General features: G+C 38.5%; 1 protein-coding gene across 1 annotated transcript in view; it reads right to left on the bottom strand.

Moving 5' to 3' along the window:
• Positions 1 to 24,677, bottom strand: part of LOC105011714 (spermatogenesis-associated protein 16) — a 92,291-nt gene that overhangs the window by 33,543 nt on the left and 34,071 nt on the right. The window contains exons 2-4 of the mRNA XM_034293785.1: positions 22,845 to 23,418; positions 21,525 to 21,670; positions 10,778 to 10,867 (exon numbers count right to left, since the gene is read on the bottom strand). Of these exons, the coding sequence (XP_034149676.1) occupies positions 10,778 to 10,867; positions 21,525 to 21,670; positions 22,845 to 23,418 (810 nt within the window). The remainder of the gene's footprint in view (positions 1 to 10,777; positions 10,868 to 21,524; positions 21,671 to 22,844; positions 23,419 to 24,677) is intronic.

The raw sequence follows: 24,677 nt of genomic DNA, 5'->3' as shown, positions 1-24,677 counted from the left end.
AAATGGTCTATAATATAGTGAGGTTAACTGTATGCAAAAAAGAAATAAAATTATTTTATAACATAAAATATTGCACACAGTGAAAAAGTGGGGGAAAACCCTGTATTTACTGCTTTTGTTTTTGAATCTGTGTAATGTGTGTAAAGAGTTGATTGGACAAGCTTGAATGCACTCCAAGCTATCCAAGCAGTCTGTTATGGAAATGTCAGTGCCTATTCTTCTTCCAATTTCCCTTTGATGGTATTTGTTAAAGATAGGTTGACAGATTGAAATACGCCATGAAGATAAGACATGTTTTCTGAGGTTGGGCACTTTGTGAAGTTATATTCTAAGTAATCAAAAAAGAGATTTTTGGGAAGGTCATTGGTTTCCTTAAAAAAATCTAAATTAGGCAAAGTCTCATGTATAAATCCTCCATGGTATGAATTCCCAGGTCTCTCCATCACTCATATTAAGGTCAGAGGGTACAAAAGAGACGTTCTTGCTATTGGGAGCAATATCGATCAAAGGACATAATGACCCTCAATTAGCTTTCCTATTGGAAGGTTCTTATGTGTAACAGTATTATAATTATTAAGTGATTACTCCAGATTGACATGACCATAGCACCAACACAGAAGGGACGGCTATACTTCTGCTCCATTCTAAAATAGCTGGACGATGCAGGAGTGGCCAGTTTTGAATTTGTAAGGGGATAAACCTGCTCTTATTCGAATTGTTTATATATCCAAAAAAGGTATCAAAGAAAATAACAAAGTCAAGTATGACTGGGTGTCATTAGTAATATAATAATTAATTGTTACATGAGACCTTATACAGAGGATATAAAAAGTCTACACACCCCTGTGAAAATGTCAGGTTTTTGTGATGTAAAAGAATGAGGCGAAGATAAATCATGTCAGAACGTTTTCCACTTTTAATGTGACCTATAATGTGAACAATTCAACTGAAACACAAACTTAAATCTTCAAGGGAGAATAATTAAAATAAAAACCTTCCAATAACCTGGTTGCATAAGTTTGCCTCCAAGAAGAAAACTGGTCAGGGAGGCTTCCAAGAGGCCTACAGCAACATTAAAGCAACTGCAGGAATTTCTGGGAAGTACTGGCTGTGTGCTACATGTGACAATAATCTCAAGTATTCTTCATATGAATGGGCTATGGGGTAGGGTGGCAAGACGGAAGCCTGGCTGAAGTTTGCAAAAACAAGCATCAAGTCTCCCAAAAGAATGTGGGAAAATGTGTTATGCTCTGATGAAACCAAAGATATTTTTGGCCATAATTCCAAAAGGTATGTTTGACGCAAAAACAACACTGCACATCACCCAAAGAACACCATACCCACTGTGAAGCATGGTGGTGGCAGCATCATGCTTTGGGGCTGTTTTTCTTCAGCTGGAACCGGGGCCTTAGTCAGGGTGGAGGGAATTATGTTTTGAATTATGAACAGTTCCAAATACCAGGCAATTTTGGCACAAAACCTTCAGGCGTCTGTTAGGAAGTTCATCTTTCAGCACGACAACGACCCAAAGCACACCTCCAAATACACAAAAGCATGGCTTCACCAGAAGATGATTAACGTTTTCAAATAGCCCAGCCAGAGCCCAGACCTGAACATCTATGGAGGGATCTGAAGAGGGCTTTGGAGTGCTTTTGCAAAGAAGAGTGGGGAAATATTGCCATGTCAAGATGTGCCATGCTAATAGACTCCTACCCCAAAAGTCTGATTGCTGTAATAAAATCAAAAGGTGCTTCAACAAAGTATTAGTTTAAGGGTGTGCACACTTTCCTCAAAGATTTCAGTTCGTTTTACAATTCAATTGATCACGTTATAGGTCACATTAAAGGTGGAAAAATTTCTGACATGATTTATCTTTGTCTTATTCTTTTACATCACAAGAACCTGGCATTTTAACAGGGGTGTGTAGACTTTTTATATCCACTGTAGCTTGAGTGAGAGGCTCAATGGCCAAAGCAAATAAAAACTGTCATGAAACTACACAACTATACCTAATCTTTCTATGGAGGTTATAATTTGATGAGTTTGGTGAGTATTCTGGCAAAGGACTCCTGTATAGAAGTTGTATTAGTTTTATAAACCTATCACAAATTTAACATTTCTGTAGGACTGGAAATAGGTAGAGCCATTCAACTTGATCAAATGTTTTTTATAATTAAAAGATAAGACAGCATGGTCCAAATTGTGAGGTTTTGTGTTCTTTGGTTTTGGTTTTGCGTTTGTTCTTGAATGTAGCCTGTTCTGTTTTCTTTCTTTGTTTTTGAACGTAGCCTATTCATTTGTCATTATTGTTTGCACCTGTGTCCCATTAGCTCCCTCTATATTAGTTCTGTGTTTGCTGTTGTTCATTGTCAGGTATTGTTTGTGCAAGCGACATACTGAGCATGTTATTTAGTAGTGATTACATGTATTGACCTTAGCCCTGTGTTTCTTCGAGTACGATTCTGCCTAACCCTTGTGATTGCCTGCTTAGAGAAGTTTACGACCTTAGCTGTGTGTTTTGACTACGACCTTTGCCTTATCCCTTTGGGATTAAACGCTGCTTCTTGAATCCATCTCTCTGCGTCTGGGTTCTATATCTCTCCAGTGTACCTACCTAGAGACATGACAAATTAGGTTACCTTGAAGAGTACATTATATTAAAGAGGCTAATTTGTTCACCAAAGTACTAAACCTGTTGGCCAAAGTCTTTGCAAATATATTTTGATCGGTCTAAATGAACCAACTTATTCCCAACCCCTCCCCTTTATATTAATAACTAATAACTAGGTGGCAATTTCCCAATACCATTGGATTGCTCAAAGATTTAATCCAAATAGGTTGAAAGAAGGTCACTGGCTTTCTCATTGAGCTCTGCACTGACATTTCCAAAGCAAAGAGAGAATAGCTTGTTTTACATGAATACCTGTTCAACTCCAGACGTTGGGTTACAAAATTCAAGATTTTACACATAATTCACTACTCATGTGTTCACTATGAAGGCCTGTGAAATATCCTGACATTTTAAATGGCAGAATTGTTAAAGATTCCTCCCAATGTGCTCACCAATCTCATAACACATTATTATCCTTGCAAGGAGGGGTACTAGAGAATACACAACAGAGTTCATGATTATTTTTTTGATTTCTGTTTATGTAGGCATTTGTACAGAACTTCCATTGTAACAATCTTTATCAAGGCTGCCAATATGTATGGCCTGACTCTCCATCATCTACAGCATGCTTTCTCTGGAATAACCACAACATCTTATTTCTACTTATATTCCCCTCATCAAGAATCAAGTAATGTGATGCTAATCATTGAGTAGGAATATGGTATGAAGCTCCATATAGGAACGGTCACTGTTTGGAAGTGGCGTGTCATGGCTCTCAGCCATCTATCACAGTTTCACATCTTGTTGTTACAGTGAGAGCAAATACACGTTTAATGTCATTTCAAAATCCTGTCATGGAACTAGTGCTCTTGTTACAGAGAGCAATAAAATGAGCCTTGCCAATAATGCAAAGTGACCATTTAATCCCCTCTTCTCGGGGTCCGAGGTAACAGAGGGGTGATCACAATCAATAACTCTATTAAATGAGAGGCCCAGTCCAAGGGAAGTAGTTGTGGATATCACAAGCCCTTTTAAAACACCTTCAAAACACTTGAGAGCTGTAAACCTTTCCTGTTGCACTGTAACTGCCCTCCGAGACTAGCCTGCTAGAGAGGAAAGTCTTGATATGTGCACACCTTGATAAGTGTAGAGAATCTAACAAAAGAACAATGTTGCCGCTGGCCTTGCAGTCAACATGACAGTGTTAAACCCAACAGGAAGACTGGGACTCGGGCTCATTTCAAAACGCTCCTGTTATTTCTCTCACTCTTGCCACATGGGTGAGTGGACAAACAAAAAAGACATTTGTCAAAAGGACAAGACCAAAAAAAAAAAAAAAAGACTGAAAAAGAAACCTTCGAAAAAATTTAGGAGCAGGAGGGAGTGTGGATAGAGGGGGGCATTTCCTAGCCCTGGCCCCTCATATCAAGATAATGACCAGTTTGACAGCATTGGGCTGTTTATGACGGCTGGCCTGGAAAAAGGGCCACTGTGTAGTGACTGCATAACGTGCCATCTTGTGTAGTGACTGCATAACGTGACACACTATTAAAGTTTAAGGTATGAAAAAAAAAAGAGGTGACGGGGAAGCAAAAAGAAGGCCACAGTAAACCAACAACACACTGGACTGGGGGATGATCACTTCCTGCATGACAACTCAACCGGAATTCTTCTGGTGTTCTGTTGTCCACATGCTCTTCAGTCTAAGACATACTCCATCAAATGAATTTGAGATAATGCCAAAATGGAGGGATGTGGTAAAAAAGTTCTTATACATATTAAGTAATTTAAATTATTAAAGTGCAACTTACAGTAGGAACATTTTATGTTATGGAACTTATGCTATTCAATATGCTATTCAGGACTCTAAGATTGGCAATCACTTCTACACTATTAATGGAATTTCAATCAGCAACAACCAAGAACAATTTCCAACTAAATGAGGCCCTGGCAAGGTGGTTTCATCATCATGTTCTTTTGATTGAATAATGACAGGTGTCTGTGTTTTGTGGTACAGTTTGTCGCATCTTTCATCCCCACTAAAAAAAGCTTTGGAAGCGTTAGGAAAAATATGTTAGCAGGTTTGTTTGCCTTTTGAGCCACCTGTGTCAAACAGGCTAAAACCTGCCATGCAGAAAAAGTAGAAGGTTGTATTCCAGTCGAACAAAGCCTGAATGCTGGCATTTTTAACATGCTGTGAATTACAGCGCAGTATTTGGACAATGACACAAGTTAGGTGGTTTTGGCACTTGATTTTCTAAGCCCCTATTTCCATCTGATGATATTCTATAGATAGTAATACCATCAAAAAACGCTCAACAAAATGTTGATAAGAAACTTTTTGCCGTGGTTAGGGTTAGGTTTAGAAGAAGGTTGAGGGTAAGGGTAAGGTTAGGATTAGGGTTAGGATAAAGGTTAAGATATGAAAAGGAAGAAGTGGAAATGTCCACAAAACTAAGCCAACAAGGCTCTAAATGTAACATTACAAGTTTGTGCACTGGAAAAAGCCTAACAGTGTGCCTTATGCAATTGCATATATGGTTCACTAGCTAATTAAGTTAATAGTTCATACCAAACACATGCTTAGCATGCCAACTAATGTTAGACAACACTACAAGCTGGAAATGCTGGGTTATGTTACTGAACTGGCTGTGGTAAACGCACATCTTAGAATTCATGTCTAACACAATGTTTGTATAAAACTCCAACAATATGCGTTCAAATGTTGTAATAAACATTAGTATGCATAAAATGTGACCATATAAACATACAGAATTCTTTTCAGAAAGAAATTGTGCAATAATCCCACAATTCCCATTTGAAAGGGATATGCAGAATCCAGACAAATAGAATTTAACATAGTAGGAAATGTTGAATTATAAAAAAAATTCCTTAAAGGCCAAGCTCAGTCTATAACGTGTATTTAAAAGTATTGGCTCTGTAAGAAGCATCTCAGGGCCTAGCCAGTCTCCAGACCTGAACCCAATAGAAAATCTTTGGGGGGAGCTGAAAGTCCGTATTGCCCAGAGACAGCCCCGAAAACTGGGAAGGTCTGTATGGAGGAGTGGGCCAAAATCCCTGCTGCAGTGTGTGCAAACCTGGTCAAGAACTTCAGGAAATGTAAGATCTGTGTAATTGCAAACAAAGGTTTCTGTACCAAATATTAAGTTCTGCTTTTCTGATGTATCAAATATTTATGTCATGCAATAAAATGCAAATTAATTACTTAGATATCATACAATGTGATTTTCAGGATTTTTGTTTAAGATTCCGTCTCTCACAGTTGAAGTGTACCTATGATAAAAATTACAGACCTCAAGATGCTTTGTAAGTAGGATAACCTGTAATATCGGCAGTGTATCAAATACTTGTTCTCCCCACTGTATATGGAGTTTTATTTCATTAAACAAGCAAAACAGTAAATTATACTAGATTATTTAAAGTACATGCAGTAATTTGAATTGCAATTTAAAGTCCCTTGATGTTTAATAAATCACTGTTTATTTTATTTTTTAAATAACATTTTAATATATTTGTTTAAATATATTTGCCTGAGGCTCTTTTGGCCCTTTAATGCTCAGTTGGATTGCATCATGCAGTTACCATCCCATCCAAGCAGACAGAAAATCCATTTGCATCCATTACTTTTTAATTTTATTAAACTTTAACTTACAGTCTGGAAAATCTAAGTTACAAATATACACAACAATCTGTTTTTTGACTGCACTGGGCCTTTAAACATTTTGAAAAGCCAAGAAGGTTATAAAAACATTGATAAATCATTGTACTGTAAGTTCCCATATGCACAGAGGGCTCCATAATTGTCAAATGGAATAGATTTGGAAACACCACGGCTGACCATCCGGCCAAGCGAATTAACTGGGCCAGAACAGCCTTGGTCTGGGAGGTGAGCAAGAAGTCAATGGCCACTATCAGACCTTCAGAGTTTCTCTACAGGGATTGCAGAACCTGTCGGAAGGACAACCATCTCTGTAGCACCATCAATAAAAAAATATCCAGAACACACAGGACCTCAGACTGGGGCGAACATTCACCTTTCAGCACGACCTGAAGCACACAGCCTGGACAAAACTGGACTGGCTTTGGGACTAGTCTGTGAATCTCCTTGTGTCACCCAGTGAAAAAAGCCCGGACATGAACTCTATTGAACATCTGAGATAGATCGCAGTTCACCTATGCTCCCCATTCAATCTGACAGAGCTAGAGAGGATCTGCAGGGGGTATAGAAAGTCCTCACCCCCATTCAAAATTTACTCCTTTTGTTACCTTACAGCCTGAAATGAAAACACATACAATCTGACTTTTTTTTTTTTTTTTTACACATAGTAACCCACAATATCCAAGTAAAGACAAAATTCAAAGAAATCTAAATTAATTAAAATCAAAACAGTAAAATACCCTATTTGTATAACATACCACCTTCCAGATCACAACTGAAGATAACTGGCTTCCATCTACGATCAATTGTAGTGACTTTGATTGGTATAGAATAAAAGCAGTTTCCAAACTGGATGACCAGGCAATGAGAAGACTGATGAGAGGCTGCCAACAAGTCAATAGCAATTTCAGGGCTTCAGGACTTCATGGCAATGTGCGCATGTGACCACAAGTGCTCCACAAATCTGGCCTCTATTGGAGGATGGCAAGAAAAAAAACGCAACATCAAGTCATGTTTGAACTTCGCCAAAAAGCATATTGGAGATTCCGAGGCCAAGTGACAAAATGGTCAGATGAGACCAAAATGTTACTTAAGGTATGTCTGGCGAAAACCTAATACATCTTTCCCCCCCAAAAGAACCATGCCTACAGTAAGTCACATTCGTTGCAGCATACTGTTGTGGGAGTGTTTCTCTACAGCAGGGAGTGGAGCACTTGTCAGGATAGAAGGGAAAAAGGACAGCCCAAAAGACTGACAGATTCTTGAGGAGAACCTGCAGCCCTCTGCCAGGAATTTGAAAAAGGGAAGATGGTTCACGTTTCATCATGACAAAAACCCAAAGCAACCATACAGTGGCTGAAGGACAAGAAGGCCAATGTCCTTAAGTGGCCTAGTCAGAGCCCTGACCTAAATCCAATCAACAATCTGCGGAATGACTTGAACAGTACATTAGCAATCACCATGCAATTTGACTGAGCTTGAACAATTCTTCAAGGAAGAATGGGCAAAAATTGCACAGTCACGATGTGCAAAGTTAGTAGAGACATATTCAAAGAGAATATGTCATGGGCGTAATTCAAGTAAAAGGTGGTTCCACCAAGTAGAAACTCAGTGTTAGCCTGGCTGACATCTGACTCAAAGTTCTCCAGACTTCAGAGTTTGGGCATGGTGTTTTGATGATGTCGGCAAGAGGCATTGGTAATAACAGGGATGAGCACTGCTGGTTGGATATCCCTATTTCTAAAGGATCTAGGTTTTATTGAAGCACCGCCCCACAAAACCAAACATGTTTATTTCCCAAATCTCTGGCATTGTGATTTGATGAGGATGCTTGCAACATTGTGCATGCAAATAGCTTGTAAATAAGAACAAATAAAACACTTGCACATTTTCTGAACAACTACTGCAGTTTCAGTAGACTCCATAGACTTCAGTAGACTGTCCAGACCAGTTAGTCACAGCACTCCCTGCAAAGTGAGTCTCATGGGTCGCATCAGCCAGGCTACTGAATTGCCTGAAAAGATATTGAAGTATAATTTCATTTGCGTTCTAAAAAACAAGGAATATATTAAGATATCATTTTTGGGTCACCAACCTGTTGCTACACTTGTCTAAATAAAAGATTATGTTATGCTACTCAGGTGTTCTTTGACATACAGTATTGAAAATTGTCTTTGAAATCTGCAGGGGGAAAAAACAACCGCCCCATCCCCTCTCAACTCTGCACCTGTTTCATAAAACATCCCGCTGCTGTAGAGAATGGCACTGGGAACTCTGCAATGTTTTCTACTGTTGTCAGCATTCTACACACTATTGGCTCCCAAGTGCAAAACAAGTTTGGCATTAAACACAATTTTTGTACACAAATACAAGTACCGGGCTTGGCAAACTGGATGTATGCATAATGGAAGGCAAAAGAAGAGAATTGTATGAAAAATTTAGCTGTTGTGGGTTCTACTCCAAAAACGGACAGGGGTGTGTTGTAAGGCAAGCAGAACACATCAAGACTAAGAGCCTAGTGAATGCAGAAGGAAATATCCCATTGATAGAAATGAGTTACACCTATTGGCCAAATTATGTCGAGTGATAAATGTAAGAAGGAGGTTGTGAGTACACATTTATCTGTAGCATTGTATAAATATTCAATAATTCAGAGATAGTTCTATAAAACACTGTTTTTATGAAAAGTCTGTTTCAAGGCGTTCTGACATGAGACAAAATGGAAACCATGATTTAATTGCTTAAAAGAACTAATTTAGTTGTCTAAAATCACATTCTTCCCTAAGCCTTTTTTTTCCAGAGAAGAAAAGCTAACAAGGACATTTTATAACATACAGTACAAGCTGTCATTGTGGTCAAATAAACATCGCTATTCAATCTTCAAGGTGGCAACCTGTAATGTAAATGTCTGCAGATGCCTATCTAATGATGGAAAGTGCACCAGATGTCAGGAAAATTACAAAGCACAATTCAGTGGAAGCACTGTAAGAGCCTACTGCTAGCAGAGAAATCCACATGATTTCTTCATGGAACAAAGGGGAGAATCCATTACAATCTCTCCACCATTGGCATGTATAGGAAAAGATCATTAAATAAATATCAAATGAGATTGACGTTCGTAAATGATCTGTCCACACGAAACTGCTTAAGGAATGCATTCACTTATCCATGTAATTAGCTTTGATATGGCACTATGACTTTATATAATTTCCAAGTTGAAATGAAGTGCCTTAAAAGTGAGCAAGGCTAAGCACAAAATCTCTTAAAATTCCAAATTAAAATAAGATTCAGTCTATTGTATGAAACATATTCCAGTTCTCACACTTATGCCCCCCAGAAAATGTTTATTTTTTATCATATATGACTTTTAAACATGAAACCTAATTCTGATATTCTTCCCCTGATATAGGTCTTTTGACCAATCAAGTAAGATCTTTTCACAAGATATCTTTTTCAGAGCTAATCTAAATGGTCAAAGAAGGAATTTGTCAAACTGAATTGTCTGTGTGAATTTTAAGATATATCTCAGGTTGCAGATTAATTGTCATGACAGGATGCATCCCTCAGTTTCACTAATCCACGATGATTTGAGCTGAAATGGAGATGCTGATTAGCTGTGTCAGCATTGGATGACCAGTGGGGAATTACAGACAGGAGTCTGGAGATGTGTCCACTGAAGAGAACCATCCTTCTCCTTCTACACCTCCTCTCCCCCTCCTTTACATCTTTGATGAGACTGTAGTCTGTCCATTCAGGCTCAATACCAGAACCCCAACCCAGAGAGATAACGGGACTAAGCTTCCAAATGAACATTCATCAGAGCCTGATAAAAGCAGAAAACTCCTAAATAAATAAGCGTCAAATTTTTTCTGCTAAATGATGTAATTGGACCCCCAGACAATTTAAAAGAAGAGCAATGGATGGGGGAAATGGTGAGAGAGATTAACCAGCGTAACCTGCTCTCTGCTCCAGCCCATTCCAATGATGTGGTTCAAAAATTATGAAATAAAAAGAGACATTAACAAAATAAATTGTGGGTGGTCGACTGTGGCTCTGGAGCCCTTTTGCGATTTATTTCATCTTCATTCAATAAAAAATAAGTACTGTCATATGTAAGGACCTACTAGTGGGCACATAAGAAAGTTGATAATCATATCATTAGGATGCAGATGGCGCATTAACTTAACTGGGGCTAGAGGAAGTGATGGCGTTGAATATCTAGGTTATGGCTGCGTTACCAGAGGATGTAATTACAAGTCTAATTGTCTACTACCCACTACTCCATTGAGCAGTTAATATTGAGCAGTTAATATTTTTCCTGGAAAAGATGAATCCACTAGTAGGCGAGCCGATTGTGACAACCCGCTGGGTGGACATGTGTTCATCCTCCTCCTGTAAATGACTTGGCGCTTTAGCCAAAGTAATCTGTCTTAATTTCCCGTGGAGGACCCCCATCCTTACACCCTCACATTACCACTAACTCTTACCTCGCCGCTGCACATGGGTTCCCCAGCAGTCGGTACACCATGGCCTGGCGTAGATGGTGGCGGAAATAGATGGGGTTCAGCTGGATGGCTCTTGGAGAAACAGAGAAATAAAGAAATACTTCTGTTAAAGAGAGATTTGATAACTTCAGTATAGTTTGGAGGCGGAGCTTTAATGGGTGCGTGGCACCCATGGCAGCCAATCACAGGGGACCCCAAGAAGTGTATCTTATTGTTGAAAAAATTACAGCAAGCAGAATAAAATTATATTATGATTAATCTGCTACGTACTATTTAGTTGACATTGAAGTGATAAACATCTATATTTTTTATGATTCCATAATGCATTTGTATGATCGACATATCTGTGACCATGGGAGTGTAGCCAGCGTTGCCAGATGGGACAGTTTTCCACGTAATTGTCTGCGGGTGATTGGGCCTATAGTCAGTGAATCTGGCAACCCTGGGTATAATGTCGGACTTTGTCGGCTCGTTTGCTGAGGATTTGAACGGTGGAAAATTAATTAACAAAACATAAAAATGTAACGTAGAACTCTGCCACTCAGAGAAAAAAAAATAGAGTTTAAATTACAGTTATGATCCAGGTGCAAAAAGCAGGTAGAGGCAAAGTTTTGTAACTGCAGGTACGTTTTGATTGTAGCCTCATCATGGTACGTGAAACGAGAATAGTATTAAATATTTATATTATCTGCCTATCTTTTAGTTGGGAAATCAGGAACAAAGACTTTTGTGATGGGGGGGTGGTGGTAGGTGGGGCTCCGTGGCTAAGTTTCATAAACATGGGAGAGAAAGCTAAGCTCCCCCACTGGAATGGTTTAACCTTTTTACCTCTGCTAATCAGTTTGAAAGTAATAGACTGAAAGTGTAAAACCACAAAAACTTTTGCTATTCTTTTAGATACTTAGTATGACTCATGGGAAATGTTATGTTGTCATTGTGCAGGCTTAAGGTGATGAGGGCTGCAGCTTTTTCAGACAAAGAAATATACTTTTATGGCAGATCAGTTATGAAGATTTATGAGGTAATCATAGAAATGAAACTTTCAATGGAAGCAAGGAACTGTAAAGCAAGGAAGGAAAAGAATTAAGGCCTGATAGGTTTGATTTGAAATGTGAGAGTACTCTTCTGGTGCAATTAGTGTTCCTGACGAATTTGCAATTTTATATGCCTTATAACCTTCCGTTTAAACCTTGAGGATTACTAATGTAAAGCAAACATTTGTTAATCCTAATCATTTCAAAAAAGGTGTATGGCTAGTGTTTTTTCGAAGGATGGTGTGTTGAGGTGTGGTAGTGGGTGTGGCCAACATAAACATTTGTGATGGTCTCCTTATTGGTAGCAGACATAACATTTTACAGTTTTAAAGGCAGTTTCCTGTAATTCTACATAGCTTGTCATGGGGTTGGGAGTAACTGCAGGGAGTCACTAAAGTTTGACTAGATAAAGCAAACATAACCAAAATCCAACCAACGTTCCCGGTGTTGTGCCAACAATCGCCCCCCTGCCAGAATCGGCACCCCTTTCTCATGAACGCACACACACTCTATTCTCCATTGCTGCAACTTGCTTATGAAGATGTTTGCCCTTCATTCAGTTGGCAATTCAGCCTTTGTTTCACAGATCTTATTTGGAAAAAACATGATTTTTATCTTTACAGACAACAGTACTTTACCCATTTTCGTATAGAAAATAATCACTGTTTGTTTGCGTGGGAGACACCAGTAATGTGCATTTTTCTGTTAGGCTATTTGTTTCAAGTGTATTAGCCTATAAATACATTTGTTTAAACAAAGCATACACCATCATTGTCGACATCTTTCCCATATCTTATTTGACTAGTATATTTAAAAGTCTGTTAGGTTTATAATCTAGCCATAGCTGTTTCGCCAAAACAAAAATGTGCCAATCGCAAGCATACCCTCCTGAGACAAAATATGTTTGGGAATTGTAGTGTTTATATCATTGTAGTGTTTGGGGAATAACAAACATATTACGACAACATATGTCACTGTTGTCCACCATACATTGTAGTTCATGAAAATGAAACATGCAATTTATTAGAAGGAAATCGTAACAGTAGAACTTGGGAGGGTGGGGACACTTCCCTGTACACAAAGAGGGGTCCATAAGGTATACCGATGATTATTATTATTATTTTATCCTGTTTTTTCTAGATAAACTTTTACTAGTAGAATAACACAAAAGGCTCTTATCCCTAGTAATATTCCATTAATGTTTGGGACCGTTACATAGGTTCTACAACTCCATTTCAAAATGTTACATAATCTATGGAAACTCCATCTTAAAACAAATGTGTTAACTTTGCAATAACTGGAATAAAAAATGTTTGACCTTCTATATGTAATGCTTTCAGGTCGAATGGGGTGTTCTGCATTTTTTATTGATTACATTAAAAAAAAATGTTTTACTATAAGGAGCAACGTAATAGCGAGTGATTAAGGACCAATAGAACTGGGGATCATAATTGCACCGATTCATGTTCATACTAAAAGTAAACGCGGTTTACAAAATAGTTCCATATGAACGTTATTCCTGAGAGGTACAGTTGAAACAAATATATTCAATATCCACAATTTTTCATACATTTTCTTAATTTATCAGAACCTCTTTGACAAAGCTCTTTCAAGGATTCAGTGGCAGTTTTTACTTTTGCCACAAGGTGTATTGTGTCCAGTTGTTTGTTTGGAACCAGGACTGCCTTAAATGTGTGCACCTGATGCCATGTACTAGCAGATCTCGACTAGAAGCAGTTTACAAATGCAGGTGTAGTTACATTATCATGTCTACATACTCCATATCTGGTTTTACTTGTGTACAACTATCCCCAAAAAATAGAAATAGCTGTCAGTAGATGAATATAGAAAAAATAGAGGGAAGGCAATGATTGCACAAGTCCGCCTTGCACTCCATCCACCCCATTAAGCTCTTCCTCAACAGCTTGCCAGGCTGCCTTTGAAGGCCCATTAATTGCTGTTTCTCTCCAGTCTTCCAGTAGAAAGACACATGGGGTGTGTCTGCAGCACACAGCCCAGTAAGCCCACAGCATCACTTCCGTAAACCCTGGTAAATAAATTGCCTGTTTTTGCTTTCCACAATACATACAGGTCCAAGGCAATAAATTGTCAGCAAAAAGTTAACATGCAACTATTTTAAGATACATTTTGCATAGATAATTTAGTATTTTGATATGGGGTTACAGTGCCCTCCACAATTATTGGCACCCCTAGTAAAGATGAGTAAAAAAGGATATAGAAATTCCCCTTTTGGTGAATTAGCTTAATGTCACACTGAAATAAATGAGATACATTCAACCTTTAATTGAGGTTAATTTACTATGAAAATATATATAATATCAAGAAATAGTTATTTCTTATAAAACCATGTCTGCCATGATTATTGGCACCCCTAGAAATTCTTAATAACAAAATGTAACTGAAGCATGTTTTCCATTAGATAATTTCTTACGTTAATCCGAGTGTTTAGGAGCTTTCAAGTGGTGATCCATGGCATCCTGTTTCACTGGTGTTTAAATATTAGGTGACAAAGAGGCCATATTCCATTACTGATACATCAACATGGGAAAGATAAGAGAACAAATCAAATTAGGGAAAACTGTGTTGCGCTTTGTCAGTCAGGGAATGGCTATAAAGATTTGCTACTCACCAGAAAATCCCCTTATCTAGCGTTAGGGCAATACTAAAAAAGTTCAAAGTTACTGGAACTGTTACAAACTTACCTGGAAGAGGAACCAAGTTTATTTTGTGACTAGGAAAGTGACTAGGAAAAACTCCCTTAGAGGGGCTGAAATATAGGAAGAAACCGAGAGCGGAACCAGGCTCAGAGGGGTGACCAGTCCTCTTCGGGCTGTGCCGGGTGGACATTTTAAGAGTACAAGTTGTAAGAATTAATAAATGTATTTGGGCTGTATCCAGAGTATATAAAACCTAATCCAGGTCAGAAGCATGGCCAGATGGACAAGGACAGGGACAACCGGGAGTGGGGTGATCAGCAGCCTGGCAGCTGGAATTGTCAAGTATTGTCTTGATCTGCAACACAGCCAGGAGGACTTTGGACATGGGCAACAACAAGTCTTTAGAACCTGGTACTCGGGAGGTGTAGGCCAAAACCTCATGTCGTCCTAAGTTTAAACAGAGCAGGAGACAAGGAACATTTTAAGAGTGCATTCCTTAGGTTTACAAGGATTTACAGAGGAGAAGGAGAACTGACCCTACTCCACTGGCGCAAAGGTTTGGGCTGGTCGATTTTCAGATACGGTTGTACAGTAAAAATTACGTTTGGACAGCTTTTTTGTGGAGTCCCTTGGTGCTTGTACAGTATACTCTCAAGGAAATCTGGCAACCCTGCTCTCTCGTTAGGGCACCCGACCTCTGCAAAAAGACAGCAGATGACACATTCTGGTAATGCATTTACTGTAATGGCTTATATTGCGTGGTTCACAAGATTCTGTGGTACTATACACAGAAACATGATGATATACTCGTACGGATGAAATGCCTGAGCGGTGTCCATAGTTTGTTTTAGGAATATCCATCAACTGAAAAAAATCATTTTACATTTAATAAGGAAATCAGTTAATTCAAATGACTGCAACATGTAAAGGGTTTGTGCTTGTTTCATGCTGATTGGAGTAACAATTTACATATTTATTTTATATGTTTTGTTTAGTATAAAAGCCTGTGACACCTGCCTATTTTTTGGTGTCCAATTTGTTGTTATGGTCTTGTCGCAAAAACCTCCCTGTGGGCTCGAGTGAGTTGATTAATAGGACATGTCCTCTGACGATGTTCTGCTTCTTATCACCCTGCTTGCTCATCCAGGAAGTAAGCCAAAGTGTACACGCTTGGAGGAGAATTCTTCTATGACTAACAGCTACAATTAAGCGTGAACGCCCCTGACCCGCCAAAGGGGTCACTGGAACGCAACGTGGCATGACATGCTTTCCACCAAGCAGGGTGGTGCTGAGCAAATCTGTTTGCCCTATTGCCGAAGTCCAGAGAACTGGTATACTGCAACTAAGACATGAACCTTGGCTGCGGAAGCATGCAGCTGCACTGCAAAACAGTTCTTTAGACTGGCACTGAGTCATTCGGGAGAACCAAAACTGCCCTTTTAACAAAGCAGAGGAACACTGAGGCATGTGAAATTGGACAGTGCTAGAATGAGATATTTGGCTTTCCTTTCCCTTGGATTGGCAAGCGCCCACGTGCCTTTTTTTTCCCACATGTATCATTTGCCACCCCAACTCATCCATCACCACCCCAAACCAACCATCCTCATCCCACGCTGTCTGTGTTGACTGAATTATTCATCATTTTGAAAACATTACTGCTATTAAGCACAAGCCCTATTCATCTATGAAAGCATTCTGTTTTCCTTGTCATGCGCTTCTGTGAACTGTGCTCAATGTCAAGCCATGATCACAGGCGCCAAATAATGTCCTTACAGATTGCATGTAGCAGGGATTATGTAGCATGGTTAGAAAAATGAAGTCACTAATTACCTATCTCTACTTTTTCATTGTTATTACCGATAGATTCCTAAAAACATGTTTACATTTGGGGTTTAGTTAATAAATTATCAATAGGAACATTCGATAACACTGTTACCATAGGTGTTATTTAGTGAACAATCAAGACTTCTCAAATACTGAGATTCTATTGTCCTACTGACTGACCATTTAGTGGATTGATTTGTATTCAAACTGGTTGAATTAATAGGTACGTTCCACAAAGACACCTGGTCCACTGGTCAATCAGACAGTCATCAGGACCTTTGAATTCCTGCTTACTGTGCTTTCTCTCTCTCTCCTTTGTGGCACAAAAAAACCCATTATTGTTCAACATTTTAAAATGAACTTTCGTTTAACCATCCACTGCTGCTGTTATAGATGAACATAGGAAATAGGTCACTTTAGTTGATGCCGTTATCAGTAATGTAGTTAATTTATGACGGTGACATGAACATAGCATACTATAGGTACTCAGATACCCATATATCCCCATATCCCCATTTTTTTAAGAAAACAACAATTTCCTTATTGTCAAAGCCAAGATCTATGATAGTCACTGGTTGAGGTTGTGCAAAATATCTGAAATTATTCTGGATATGTTTCTACAAATAAAAAATAATTCATTTGGATTCCTTCCAGTTAATCTGCAAACTCGGTTGACTGTAGCAAGTTTATTTACTTTATAATTGGGATACACTTGAGATTTTGAAAATTTTATTGCATTCATGGACTGCCATCTAAATTACATGATCTATTCAGCAAGCTATTGCAGTTTATTTTATGGCAAGAATTCATAATAAAATAATTATTAGAATAAAAGAATTCAGTCCAACTTCCACTTTGTGGTATTTCATTGTTTGTACTGTCCAAATTCCCAAAGTTGAAAATCCTTATTTTACTGGTTTCTTAACTGCTATATGCCAGCTAAAAAATTGTACTTGATAGTAAAAAAAAATCAGCAATTGTCCAGCCTAGACTAGCTGTATATTGTGTGAGATTTGGCATTAATATTTAACATAGCTTTGCAAAGTATTCCCGAAGTGTGTAACCGCACAGCCATGCTTTCTTCCATTCCAGTAACAAGTATATTTTTATGTTATGAGCATATTGCCATCCTCTGTTTTATGTAATTTTTTACTGCAGCTTGTTTGATGCAGATGTACTGTTTAGCTTGTCCAATCTTGTTTCCTAGCCTTGGGGTACGCTATGATGACAGTGAAGGATTGACTATATTTCTTGCTCTTTGGCACCATCTAGGCTATACCTTAATGAATATATAGCAATATGAGCATTCATTTTAATGCCCCAAAGGTGTTTCATTAACACAATGCTGCAAAAATCCTGTAATGAAATCCATAGTATCTCATTGGTTCAGCCCTCCTCATAGGCAAGTAATTGATAGTAGGTAACTGAAAAGCATGTTTTTAACACCTTTGCTAGAAGCATAATTAATGGGCCAGATTCGCTATTATTTATTTATTTATTTATTTATAACATTATATTTTCCAGACCTAGATTTGTTTTTTGTCTGTTTGACTCATTAAAATGTACTCAACAAATATTACTAATAATCATTGAGAACAATTCTTAAAAAAGCAAAAAATCTGAAACCAGTACAAATGCAATTGAGTACTGAATTTGGAAAAAGTGTGTCAGGAACAAAATCTAACATTTTATAGACCCCCCTTTATAGTAATTTATGAACCCTTATTTGACCAGATATATTGAAAGAAAACTTGTAATGTATCTGCAGACATGAGAAGTTTCTATTGTTCTTTTGCAAAATTGTATTGTGTTTCAATTTTGACATACATTTGAAGTAGATTAGCAGTTTCTCGATTAATAACCCTGACTTTCTTCAAGGGATTTTGTCATGATTAGCTTACTATAATCAGAACCTGAACATGATTAGTTTAGTGACTGCTGAGTGGGAGCATTATATTGTATTTTCCTTTATTCATTAATCAAAGAGATTGATATCGCTTCTTTTCTACTATATCTAAAGCTACAGTAGCAGGCTCTTCTCAACTCATGCATAATAGTCTCACACTCAGAAAATGAGCCTAATGTGTGCAACAGAATTCATGTCAGAGATGTTCTCCAGCAATATGGGGCATTTGGGGTTGAAAAAAATGGTTCTTCTTTTTTTTGGAAAGTAAACACCTTGTGTAAAAAATAAAAAAGGTAAATGTCTCTGAAGGCAAGTTTGGTTGCTGCCAAAAAATGTTGGCAAAAGCTTCACACACAGATGTAAAAACGGGTCTGCCAGCCAACCTTTCTCAGAGAAACTTTTCATTCAAAACCAGACACATTGGACCTGGCAGGCATAAGTGAGGTATGGGAAAGAGTGGGTATGTTGAGACTTTTTTAAGTTACCCACATGCATTTTAGGATGTTGCATATCCATGAAAATAATCAGAATTCATGCAAACTTTACAGTTCTAAAAACATAACTTTTAAAAATAAAGACAGGGGTATTTTGGCACAACTTAAATGTTGGATAATTTGAGCATATGGAAAGGTTTTGCTGAGCTGCCTACACATTTCTGAAATTAATTAAATGATATCTCTACATTTTTTAAAATCACGTTAATTTTTTCTGGCCAAACAATTTACAGTACTAGTCAAAAGTTTGGACACGCTTACCCATTCACTGGACACTTACCCATTCACTGGACACTTACCCATGAATGGGTTAGTTAGTTCTGGTCCCTCCCTAACAGCAGAATACTACTACATTCTCTGAAGCCTGCTTGTCTGAATTAGGCCTGCAGATATCCCAGCATGACTCTCCATGTATGGTAAACAAATACCTGCATTTATAGAAGGTAAAAAAGAAGTCCCCTATACAGTGAGATCATGCAGTTAAAATGTCAGTGCCTATCACTTTGGGAAAGTTTTGTTAAACTTCTTGCACAGAAAGGATAAATGTTCAGTATCCTTCCTGAAAACTGTTTATGGCCATCCTATTTCATCTAAATGGAAACAATTACCTGAGTGGGGCTTGGCTCTTTAAAGCCTCCTAGATAATTACAGCCATTAATCTGCTGCCTTAACTAAATGGCCTGCATTTAGATGAACGTACAACTTTTTAAGCTATAGTTTCTGGTACGTAAGTGTTCTGTTTAAAACTTTACAGACAGAAATGTCAAGTAAATGGTCATTGTTCAATGAAAGTGAGGATCATTGCTTTAAGGAATGCAAAGGAAAACGTCTTCAGTCACAGATCTAACAAAATGAATACTTCTGTTCGAGTACATAAAACGCTTAAATATAGTCCAATATCAGAAGGTGATGAATGATGAATAGCAATAACTGGTAAAACATAAACACGAAGTCCCACGTTTACATCTGTAACGGTGTACCAATTAATCCACAGTGAAGAATTACAAATGGAAATCTCCTAACATGAGGAAGACTTCAGTTCCCTCAGTTGCCTTTTTTCAGTCTGAAAATGCTAATGGGATCCCACAATAACTGTTTGTAGATGTGCGATTTGTGCGATTTGACAGTGTGCATACAGAATAGCTTTCGAAAGTGATGGCATCTACAACCTGAAGACAAGAGACAGACGCAGCACTGGAACAGAAAGTATTCCGCAAACACTGTCATCACAGCTGGTTCAAAGACTACACCATGATATTTTTATCGGTATTGTTGTCAGGTTCCAGCCTCCTGCAAAATAAACGAATGCACAAAATCCATTTTTACTGGGAGAATCGACATGGCTGCCTTTGATCAAATACCACCTTTGCATTCATCCTTCTCAAAATCACCTCCTACGAAGCAACAGAAAATATAGAATGCACCACAAAGATGTTAGCTTCTGCCAAACACGATTGACACAGCCTGTAAATGCACAACAACAAAAATTATAAAAAGAAAATAAATTGTCATTTATAATGGTTTTCAGGAGTTGTGAACATGTGCGCATGCTTTCAACCTGTCCATTTTACAAATGTAAACAACAAAATATAAACTTCAACTTGAATTCAGACTTTTTTGTGTGTGGCCAACAGCACTACAGCCTATGAAAGAAACAAAGGCAGCTGCTATTTGTTGAACAATAATGTCCCCTGGTTCTGCTGCCAAGGCAAAATATGATTCTAATGGTTGGACAAATATAATACATATTGTTTAAGAATAACGAGATAAGAGCTCTGCTATACCAACCCATCAAGAAACTTTTCTGGACAGTATCCCTTTCATATGTTTGAATGTTTTAATATACTCCCAAAACCTGTTTTCAGTTTAACAGTGCTACTGTAAACCACCTGTAGCCCTGAGGTAAGAAAATAAATGGTTAGCAGTATGGAATCCAAATATTACCAAACACTGATGACTTCATGGTAAACCAAATCTTCAGTTCATTACTAGTTGATGTGTTCTGGTTCTCCACTGGAAAGCAACTTTCTTTCTCATCTATGCACACCAACCTTTCCCAAATCTCGACCAACATCTTAAAGACATTTACAAACTAGGGAAAGTTAAGTTACAAAGGGAATACAGTGAATAGAAGGTTCCCAGTGTCAACCGATACAATAGGTTGACAGAAACCAAAAAAACAAAACAATACTTTCAAGTCAGATTCTGCATTTGGTTTTGACATAGTCAATGCACACTTCAACAATGGACGTCAACCTTGGACATGTAGTGTTACGGGAGTAGAGGGGAAATAAAAAACACAGGCACTAAAACCCATAACTACATTGTAATACGTAGCTCCATAGATAAATCCTAGGGGCGATGAAAAGTTTCACATGTTGGTTTTCAAGGGTAAAGACAGTGAGGCCAGAACGGGGCGAGTTATGGAGGGCCTGGACCGGGTCCTAATGGAGGGGGCGTTGAACAGGTGTAATGGTCTGACTAAAAGGTTGAAGGGACAGAGACATCGGGCGGAAAGGCAAGCGGGCAACATGGACACTGCTCAGAAATAACTAGCTTTATCCATGCTCCATTTACACACATCCCTTTCCAACACTTCAAATCAACAACACACCAAGACCTTTCAGGTGGCTTTCGGCTTACACAAGATGGTAGGCGACGGTGCTGTTATTCTTCTGCATCAACCGTACATGTCTTTGTGGGTTGTTTTCAGGCTTGTTGTGGGTAATTATGTACTCCTCTCACGGTTGAGACCTTCTCTAGGTTTTTTAATATATACTCTGACAAGCTTACCTGTGCGAGTGGTTGAGGGCCATCTCCGGTCTCTTAAGTCTCAGGTAACAGACAGCAAGTCTGGATTCAATCAAACTGGCAATCTTTGAAATGTCTTCATACTCTGCATGCAAAGACTGTTCAAATGCAGCACCTTTTGAACACAACTAAGGAAGTGAGAGAGGGGCAGAGAGAGTGGAGAAAAAGTGGGAATGTTAAAAATTCACTTTAAAACCCACTATTGGGTCAAGACCCCACGTTACAATATATTACATCACCATTCAGCTCTCAGACATCAAGCACAAAAGTGCCAGCCTGCAAGAAACCAACACCCATGGTAAACAAGCTTTAAAAACACAACTCCAGATCTCACTCCTTTGACAGAGCACAAGGTCCCTGAAGGCTCGACGTCCTGATGAAGAGCCCAAGCTTCCACATCATCTTGTAATAAGTACACTCAACCCTCAGAGAAAGAGGCTTTCATTACTGAAATTGAGTTACAGTACAGTCTCTCCCTCGATAATAACCTCGATAATAATAACTTCAACACAAAGCTTCAAATTAGTGAAATCTCAGCAGGCAGAATGTTAGCACATTTTGACATCCGTCTAAGAAATCATTTTCTAGCCTGCTTATATTGCCTTTGTAATTATCGTCGGAACATTTCAAACGTGTCCTGTCTTTTTACTAGGGATCATGGAAAACAAGGCTGAGTTGTAGTTGGGGTGACCAAACTGCAACCCAGAAATTAGATATCAGAGGAGCTTAATCAAATAACTTCGACAACACTTTAGTGCCACTAGCAGATCTATGCATCACACACTAATTAGAGGGCCTCTCTCGACAATGTATGGGAAGGGATTCATTTGCATATCACAGACTGAGAGATGTACCTGACGATGCACTATTGAAGTGGGCATAAATCATTTACCGAGATTGTGCGCACGTTTACCTTGAACAATAGACCAAACATTGCTTGCTGCTTTGTATTAACCCCTCAAAACTGTTTTAAACACACACAATTGTGATACAATTATAACAAGCCAAACAGATGAGGAGAACTGTATCTGGTGTTTTACATTAAAGGCCACGACATTTCGTTGCACATTACATCCGTGAAAACGAAGTCTATATACCCGAGGGAAAACAGTAGCTACCATAAGTTGAGGCAGTTTTAATTTGAGGTTTTCAACACTTTGATTTAAAAAGGTTTGGCAATCATTTTACTAGACCAGGGGAGGATAAAAGAAACAATAAATAATGATGTAATCTATTTGTTTAGAAAGTGAATAAAAACATAAATAAAAGACTACGGCCAGATTTAATTTAAATATCAAGTACCTCCAGAGCTGTGGTAAAACGACTGGCTGCAATCACATATTTCTTCTGTCGGTAGTATGAGTCGGCATCCTGTAAGGCTACATCCAGCCATTTGTCAATTTGAGGCAGAAAGCCGAGATTAGGTCCACTTGGAGGGCCTACTATTTCAGAAGCTTGACACATTAATTGCGAAACTGAAGGGACAACCGGGGACTCGGAGGGCTGCTGGGTAATGTTGTGCAGCTCGTCACCGTACACTAGCTTCATTTCCGCCTCCATCATGTTTTTTAAAGAGATGCGGACGGGTGGTGACAAGGGGGTTCCCTCTTTGCACACCCTTTGCTTTGCCTCTGATTGCCGAACTCCCCCGCCGGCCTTTCTCTTCTTCGATCGGGTGGTCTTTCTCTCCTTCGGCTGTGTGGTGTCTCCCCTCCCTCTTGTCTTCCTACTCTGATTAGGACCACTTTCCTTGGAGAGTGGTGCCTGGATATTGTGACTCAGATCCTCCTCGCTCGCTGCAGCTGATCTGGGGTAACCTGGCTGAGCCTGATGATCTGAAAGCTGTGAAACTTCTGCCGACTGAACCATGATGCGCCTGTAGGAGATGATCACCAATATGAACAGGCTTATGAGGCCAAAGACTCACAGTGCATTCAACTGGAAATGTTCAGAGCAAGAAATATACTTGTAGTATGCTTAGTTTTTCTAACGTTTTTTTACTGTGTGTGAAAACAACTTTCAAATAGAAACGGTCAATTTAGATTATAAATCACATTAATACGATACATTTAGGCTCAATACCCTGTTAATGCAAATTTTTCGTTATGATAAATAATGTACCTGTAACTTGTCTACAATGTTACCAAATTAAGATACGTTTTTAAAGTCATGCTGGCACTATCTACATAAGGTATAGGCCTATATAACTTCCATTGGGAATATCTGCTAACTTGTTTTGTAGCTGAACACTTTCACATATGGTAGTTTGTCCAAATCATCGAAAGATTTCCTGTTAAATATATTTCGACAAGCGCATGTGTTACTCACCTATAGGTAACCAGTTTGTTTTGTTGATTGGATGCATTCGATCATCTGCATTATTGTTCGTAAAATAACAGTCTTTTTGAAAACGTTCAATAGGTGTTTGGATTCCATTATTATCTTATAGGCACATTTGCGCGGCATTCCAGTATTGGATTCCAGTATTTTCTTATGATCTCAGAAGGCTATATTTGTAAAATGCTGCAACCTTTTTAGTCAAATAAGACCCCAGATATAGATCAATAAGATGTGTGAAATGGCTAGTCAGTTAGTACCGCGATCGGCTCTGATAGCGTTTCAATCAGTTATTCTGAGACCTTGAAATTGTTTCCGACGCCATTGTTCGGCGACGGTAATGATCTTTCGTGATTGTGAGCGTTCATTGTGTTAGGAGGATTTCTGGTTTGAGTACGATCGAAATTACAGTGGTGCCTGTTGACCCAGAGTAGGACGGTCGGAGCGAAACTATTATATCCGCATGGGTGGCATTTTGGCCATTATTTAAAGGGAATATTAAACACGTCTAATGGTGATGTAACGTGTGCTAAATCTGTGATTTAGTGAATATGTTAAGCAGCATTAGACAATATTACCACAATATCTCTGTTTTCTCAGACAGGAGTGAAATGTGTCTGCAAGGTCTTACTGCAAGTTAATCACAAAATCCACAAAAGAATTATTAAACGACAATAAAATCAACATTTTGCAATTGCTATCTCAATCTCTGGACTTGAATCCCATTGAAAACCTGTGGTTTTGATTGAACAGGGCAGGCCATAAATGCAGACTAAAGGATTTTTACAGCTCTGCAAA

The sequence above is a fragment of the Esox lucius genome, chromosome 8, assembly GCF_011004845.1.
Source record: "Esox lucius isolate fEsoLuc1 chromosome 8, fEsoLuc1.pri, whole genome shotgun sequence".
NCBI classification, from domain to species: domain Eukaryota; kingdom Metazoa; phylum Chordata; class Actinopteri; order Esociformes; family Esocidae; genus Esox; species Esox lucius.
The sequence above is the reverse complement of the archived record's forward strand: the minus strand, read 5'-3'. Positions and strand labels throughout refer to the sequence as shown.